This window comes from Sander lucioperca, chromosome 11, assembly GCF_008315115.2.
Source record: "Sander lucioperca isolate FBNREF2018 chromosome 11, SLUC_FBN_1.2, whole genome shotgun sequence".
Classification (NCBI taxonomy): domain Eukaryota; kingdom Metazoa; phylum Chordata; class Actinopteri; order Perciformes; family Percidae; genus Sander; species Sander lucioperca.
The window spans coordinates 26,404,797-26,412,466 of record NC_050183.1 but is presented as its reverse complement, the minus strand read 5'-3'; the positions used below and the strand labels follow the sequence as shown (position 1 = coordinate 26,412,466).

General features: G+C 41.6%; 1 protein-coding gene across 1 annotated transcript; it reads right to left on the bottom strand.

The window, feature by feature from the left end:
* Window positions 1-210: 210 nt before the first annotated feature.
* tmem165 (transmembrane protein 165) lies at window positions 211-7,280 on the bottom strand. The gene is made up of 6 exons (XM_031311586.2): window positions 6,916-7,280; window positions 6,026-6,251; window positions 4,414-4,589; window positions 3,086-3,268; window positions 2,715-2,820; window positions 211-1,467 (listed from the first exon to the last, which is right to left on the bottom strand). The coding sequence occupies exons 1-6, from the start codon at window positions 7,063-7,065 to the stop codon at window positions 1,391-1,393; spliced, it is 918 nt and encodes a 305-aa protein (XP_031167446.1). The 5' UTR covers window positions 7,066-7,280; the 3' UTR covers window positions 211-1,390.
* Between the last annotated feature and the right edge of the window lie 390 nt (window positions 7,281-7,670).

Sequence of the window (7,670 nt, the reverse complement as noted above, 5' to 3'; positions counted from 1 at the left end):
GTCATAAACGTTTATGACATAACGCTTCTTTTAGTAAGTGTCAGTCGGTTTTTGTCATGACAGGTTAGGGTTCATGTGTCATGACAGTGTCATGTCACTCTTATGTAGATACCTTCAAGTAAAGTGTTACCCAACCAAGTAATACCAGCCACCAGTCACAAAACATTAACATTTAAAAACAAGAAAGAAAAAAAAGAAAAAAGGCAAAGATTTTTTTTTAAATGGACTCAGTGTCTAAGTGACAGCTGAGTGTGAGGGAAGTACTGCATGTCAGGGTCTGTTTACGAGCCACAGAACCTTTGACAGATGGCCCGGAGGGCCGCGGTCAGTAACGATCCCGTCTTCGTTCTCTCACACACCTTGTGAGGAGTACGCAGCCCTGATAGAGAGCTACAGTCCTGCCCCTCTCTCCTAGCCGGCCTCTCTGACTCAACGGTGTTTTCTCATTGAGGTTTTTACGTCATCGAGACTTCATGAGAAGTTCCCAGGGCTTTGAGTTCAATGCGAATCCAACTTCTGTACTTGAGAGAAAACATTGACTAGTTACCATTCAACAACTGCACCTCCCTGAGGCTTTGATGTGCACTACTCTTAAAAAGCCCTGGACACCCCCACGCAGGTGTTTATAGTCAATGTGGCTGATTGGACCTTTTCCAGGACTGCGTGGGCGGGGTTAGACTGAGTGATTGACATCTTCCCGAGTCCACTTTTAGGCTGCGTTCAGACCGCAGGCCACGGCAAGTGACCCAAATCCGATTTTTTTGCTCATATCTGATTTTTTTTTCCATTAGTGTGAACAGCCCAAGTCACCCGATCTTTTCTAGTTCTGATTTGGGCCACTTTCATATGTGGTCCAAATCCGTTACAGGTCGGATTCTTTTTTTAAACGCGAGCTCAGTCTAGACAGTCAGATCATGCCCAGTTGAGTCTGATGCAGGCCACGTTTAAAAAATAAATAGATAATATCAGTCAAAACAAAACAAAAAAATCGTATCTGGCAATAAATCGGAATTGAGCATTACGGCCTGCAGTCTGAACGTAGCCTTAGTGTTGTTGCACCTGTTAGGGCGGAACAAATTACACCTTTATCATCCTTGTTGGCTGAAAGAATTTGTGACCTAACAAGCTCCCATCAAAGCTCCGGAGTCTAATCAAGCCAGAAGAACTGAAAAAGACCTGTGTGGCTGTTCGGAGGCTTTAAGAGAAAACCTGTTGAGTTACGGACTGCAAGGGAACAGAGGCTCGCTAGGAGAAGAGGGCGGGACTTTGGCTTTCTGTTAAGCCCGTCACATCGTCTGTCGGGACACACACAGAGTCAAAACTACAGTCTGTCTACAGCAACTCCACATTTTACATGTATGTACAGAGAAAACCTGAAAGTCTTGTCCAATTACAATCCAGCGTCTGGCTTGATGAACAGGGCCGACAGGGCGAACGCCAGAAAAACAATCCCTCCGATGATTGTAACTATGGAAGCAAAACAAGAAAAGAAAATGTAGTTATACAGTGGATTATAGGACAAACAACCAATGTATACTGTATGTACTTTGTTCTACAGTTCAAGGGGAAATTAAACAAGTGTTGGGTCATTCACTAGTTTGTGTGTGTTTTTTTAGGAACAAATTTAAAAGAGGAATTAAGAAAAGGAGAAAAATAGGACAAAGAATCTGAATCTGAGCCACAAAATGTGCGCAGACCACTGATTTGTTGCATCTTTCTTTGCATTACAGCTGACCTTACTTAAAATGGGCTTTTCAAAAAAGATCAAGATATGCTTTATGCGCTTCCATGGACAATCTGTCATTAGCGCTCATAGATCAAACGGCCCGGAGGAATCTCCCAGCTGGTCTAGGTGCTCTCAGTTTGAGCTGCTCTGGTCGCCCTGTTGCTACCCCAACACTGACCAGGAGCTCCATAGGGTTTGTCACGTAGTGGCCCCGTGCGCTGACATGTACTAACGTGTGCAAGTGGCACGGTAACTGGCCAATGAAACATGATCATTATAGCGTTTCAAGCAGGCTCTAAATCAAACAACTAAGCCACAAAGCCAACGGACGGGACGCAGCGCTCCACAAAATAAACTAAATATTGCATACTTATTGCGACACTTTCGATATAATATTGCGCAATGTGATATTGCGATAACGATATTGAGTCGATATATCATGCACCCCTACAGTTATAAGAAAATTAGCAAAGTAAAGAGACCTTTCTAGTGACTGAAAAACACCAAAAGAAAGACGCCCAGGGTCCCTGCTAATCTGTGTCAACGTGCCTTAGGCATGGAGGCATGGAGGCATGAGGTAGGGCTGTGCAGTTAATCGAAATTTAATTGTGATTATGATTTCGGCTCCCAATGATCACAAAAACAGAATAATCGAGAAAAACAATTATTTAGCTCATTAGTGTTAAATTAGCACTAGAACAAACTATTTAAAAACATAAGACCAACTCTGTTCGTAATTCATATAAAAACTATAAAGATGTATAACATTTTGTATATAATTCAATATGAATCTACCCTACAAAAGTTCTTAATCTGCGTGTACGCCCAAGTCAAGATCTCGTCTGTGTCTACACATTTTTCAAGAATGAAATTCACTGTGTTTTAAAGTAACTTCTTTAGCAGATATAATTATATCATGGTACATTTTAAGGATGGGCTGTAAACATGAAAAACGGTTTGAAAAAAGAAAAAACAAACAAACTCTCACCTGTCCTGACAGATATTTTCTGGGCGATCATTCTCCCTCCTATCACAGCCAGTCCTGTACACAAACAGTGTCCAATTGTACCACCCACTGCAACTCCAAATGGATTCTGGGAATTTAAAAAGAAGTGGCCTTTTATGTCGATGCTTAAGAAAATAATGCATTGCCTTTCATAAAAGTTTAAATAACAGTGTATTATCACAGCAGGCAGGGCTTTTGCCGTTTGTGGTATGGTTGAATAAGATATACGGAGGATTTGTTTTGCACTGGGGCCACCCCCAAGGTGAAAAGTCAGTGCTACGATACTGTAAAATACTATACAAAAAGGGACTAAAACACACACAGGCTTGTGCCTTAGAGGTAATGTAACAAACCTCCCGCGCAGCTAGAATAATGGTGGTCAGCTGCGAGCGGTCCCCCCACTCTGCCAGGAAGGTGAGGGTGAGGGCCTGCAGGAAAATGGGGGAGATGAAGCTGTGCCACTTTCCCTGAGGCATGGCGGCCCCTGAGCCAGCCTCCACATCTGGAGCCCCATTAACCAGCTTGGACCGCTGGAGCTGCACAGACAACAGAGGACAAAGGGCTTTTTGTAAATTTACGTATTGAAATATGGGAGTATTTTCACTCTCTTACAAACAGTACACACATCACATGTCAGGAGTCACCTACTTTAGAGGACACAATTTCAGACTTGACTAAAAGGTTTGATTAATCATCTGGGAATCCTTTGGTTCAATCTACCGCTGAGAAAGTACGGGCTTTCAACAGCAATTTCAGATTAAGTCCAAGGTTCAGAGAGGTTGCCGTTTACAACTGGTAGGATTCCCAAGATAAGGTGAAGCAGATGAGTTGGTCACGTGACGAGATGCAAGGCAGATCTCTTCGGGAAACTCCACTTTCACCTAGCTGAACGATTAATCGTTTTCAAATCGAAATCGCGATTTGAAAGAATGCGATTGGCGAATCGTGAAGACCACGATTAATCAAATGTGCAATATTTATCTGAATGTTTGGTGTAACATTTGGTTCAACATTTTTATTCCGCTTTTTATTATTATTATTATTATTATTATTATTATTATTATATCCGATAAATGCTGGAATAATCTTACATATCACAGATTCCATGTTCCATGCTTATTAAAAGAAGAACACTTGTTGCTGGCCATTCATATCTATGTTCTCATCCTTGCATAAGAATAAAGAGTTATCTGTTACACAGTGAATATTGAACTTTAGCTAAACTTAAAAATAATAATCACAAATCGAATCGTGATCGAAATATCTGTCAGGAAAATCGCCATTTGATTCCCCCCCCAAATCGTTCTTTTCACCTATAAGAGCTGTGGTTTAAACAGTAAACAGCCCCATACTCTCATACAGTGAGGTAATAAACATGGCTTCAACACTTATTGCATTAACTTTGGATTCAATCAATTTCACATTTAAATCTTCACACTGACACATGAACCGCATCTTTTCAGTTCTTCCTCCTTGCATGCATGAGTACGACACTATCTTTAACACCATGACAGAGCATTCCTGGTAGTGGAGTCATGTGAAACCATTTGGGAGGCTGGGAGTAAGTCACAAACACTATACATTATGTATGCTTACTTATAGTCACCCTGGTGTTGTGCTACTTGATCTGCCGGGGGGTAAGGGTGTCTTTCTAAGTCTTCCAAGTAAAAACTTGGCTCACCTCTTCATCCTTCTTCTTGATCTCTGCCTGCACCTCCTCCAGCTCCTCCTGGCCTTCATCGGCACTCATTCTCAGCCCCTCTCGCAGCATGCGTATACCAAAGATGGCAAACAGAGCGGTGGACACATAGTAAGTGTAGATTCTAGGGATGACGGTGGTGGCATAGCCAAACAGCACTGGGGGGTGGATACAACAATAACTTCATTATTTACATAAATATTTAAAGCACAGAGCTCTAAATCCAGCTTTGTGACACCTCCATCCGTTACAGACTCACGCCTTGCTATTGATCCAAAAAGTCGTCTGGCCCAGATAACCTGGATCCTCATCTTCTGAAGCTTGAAGTTGATTTTTATTGCTGAGCCTATTGGTCATATTTTTAACCTGGGCCTCCAGACTAATTCCATCCCCAAAATCTGGAAAGCAGCCTTTGTTCTCCCTGCAACTACTGCCCATATATCCAAATGTGTTACCCTTGCCAAAGATTTTAGAATCTCAAGTAAACTCAATTGAAATAATGTGAATATTTTAAGTGAAAAAAAATATGTTAGGCTTTAGATCATAATACCATTACAGCAGCTATGTTGGTAACAAATATTAGCAATGACTTGGACAGAAATCAGCGCTGTGCTGCCCTGTTTGTTTGATTCCTTCGCCCATGAGCTGCGGTTCAGCAGCCTCAGCGATGTCTGTATGGGTGAGGCTTTAGAGTAGCTCAGGAACTACCTTGGAGATAGAAACCAGTGTGTATATATAGATGGTCACAAGTCAAGCTTCATGGAGAGCTTGTTTTATTTTCCATTTTTATAAAAAAAAAAAAAAAAAAAGGGAAGGAAATGCTTACAACTAAAGCGCATTTTTATGCTGATACAATATTCTACTCAGATGCCTCTTCTCCGAGTCAGGCTGTTGATGAGCCTCATTGTTTGGTCTAAAGCTGGTTCTTAATGCTAAGAAAACCAAACGGATGATCTTTTCCAGATCTCATGTCAGCATTCATTCCTTAGGAGAGGAACCAACTGAAAGAGAATCATCCTACAAGTACTTGGGTATTTGAGTGGATGACAGGCTCTCTTTCAGAGTGCACACTGAGAACCCAGTGAAGAAACTGAAGACTAGGCTGGGTTTTTAAAATCACAAAATGAATTATTTACATGCACGCAGCCTCCTCTACACTTCGATACCTTAACTGTGTATCACAGTTCTCTGTGTTTTACCTAAAACATCACTATGTACTTTATGATCTGGTTTCCTGGCCTTCATTAAGCCCAAGGAGACAGCAGCATTGGTATATTTTTTTATTTACAAAGCCATAGATGGTAATATCCCTTCATTTTTGTGTAATCTCCTATCACTCACCAACAGCTGTTGTGATTTCGTCTCCCTGAGAGAGTTCAATTCCTAAACTGGATTTTATATCATGTATCTGTGGTCCCTCGTCGGTTTTAAACGTGCTCCATTTTTATTTGTCCCTTGTCTGTTTTTGACATAGTCTATTTCATCATTTTTGTAACCTTGTAATAGTGTGCTATTTTGACGAGGTCTCACTCGAAACAGGGACTTTAATCTCAAGGGACTTCGGTGCAAAAACAAAATATTCACTTCTACTAACCAGAAAGACAAGTCATCACTCCCAAGGCCAGCATGGCACCTGTCAGCACAGTGAGGCGGTTGTAACGCATGGCCATGATGGCTGCAATGAAAAATGTCTTGTCTCCCAACTCAGAGACGATGATGACAGAGAAAGAGGCCACAAAGGCATGGATGAAACCCGTGTTTCCTTCTTTGGGCACATCTTCAGAAACTGCTGGGCCTAGTGGATGGGGACTTGCGGCTTTCTGCAAAGAAAGGCAACAGAGTAACACACAATGACAGTCAGCTAGGTTACACTGGGAGCGTGCCTATGTTCCCACAGCCCTATGTTCCCATATTTCTAAGATTTTTTTTTCAAAATTAGGCCCTATGTTCCCACATTTCCTTTTTCATAAATTTGTATCAGATTTTATCCCCCTAACCCTGGGTGGATAGGGCTTAAATTAAAGGGAAATGTAGGAACACAAGACCTAATTTTTGAAAATGTCCTAGAAATGTGGGAACATAGCGCTGTGGAACCATTGGGCTGACCCCGTTACACTCAGTTTATAATAAAAGTCAAATCGACATGTCTGTCCCGGCTAACTTAATATGCTTTAAGAACATTATTGAAAATGTAAACAAAACTGGTGGCGACATTATGTCAGCGTAGCCCGGTCATGCGAACACCCCTACCTCTATCACGTTATCTTAACTTTCCTTCAAACATTTGCTTTGCTGGCCATATCTAAAATGAAAGACTAACTTTACCCAGTTGAGCTAACGTTACACCCGGAACACAATGTGGTAGCTAGCTAGCTATATCTCAGTTAGCATGTGGTGGCTAGCTCGGAGGCGCTAGCAAGCAGCAGCAGCAGCACCGGCGAAAAGAAAAGGTTTATTTGTTAATTATGAATTCAACGCTTTTACCTCTTGTGGGGGTTGCTCTTGGACAGGCGGGTTCTCCTCTGGAACAGCAGCAACTCCGACCGACAGCAACAACACGGCGGAGAGCAGAAAGAAGAAGGACATTCCATTTCTATCAGCCCGTCGGTCTCCTCCGCCGACCATGAGAGGCATTATGGCTTCCAAAACACTGACCACAGTTTGCGCTTTAATTTGCCTTTTGTAAATCACTTAATATCATCGGTGACTAAACGGGCTAACTTCATATTAGCTACCTAGCTGGTTATAAAATTTGAGGAAATCCTCGGTTATACACGTCACGACCACAACGACCCAGCCACGCGGAAGTCAGAATCTTGCTTCTTCTTCTTCTTCTTCTTCTTCTTCTTCTTCGGGCTTTCCGGCAGACTAGAAGCCTTGCGACAAACTGCTGCCTCTCACAGGACAGTTAGTTCAGAATCCGTTTTTATTGCAATCAGTTCTATAAGTATACTACTGGCTAAGTATACTTACATACACAAGGAATTTGACTTCGGTAGGTGTTAACTCTCTATACATTCAACAAATAGACATGTAGTAGTAAACATTCAGTAGACAAATAGTAATATAGACACATACTGTACAATAGAGACAACAATATACTGTACATATAGGCACATATCAACATAATATACACAAATACAAATATGCAAATAAGACATAATATCAAGACAAGTACACATGGAGTGGGATGTAAAGTGCAAAAAGGAATAGTGCAAAGTAGTGTGCAAGATGCATAT

Coding starts and splice junctions, on each gene's coding strand:
- tmem165 (XM_031311586.2), bottom strand. CDS start 7,065: ATGCCTCTCATGGTCGGCGGAGGAGACCGACGGGCTGATAGAAATGGA. Junction 3,269..4,413: donor TCAAGAAGAAGGATGAAGAG/GTGAGCCAAGTT, acceptor TTGTCTGTGCAG/CTCCAGCGGTCCAAGCTGGT. Junction 1,468..2,714: donor GAAAATATCTGTCAGGACAG/GTGAGAGTTTGT, acceptor TTGCTTCCATAG/TTACAATCATCGGAGGGATT.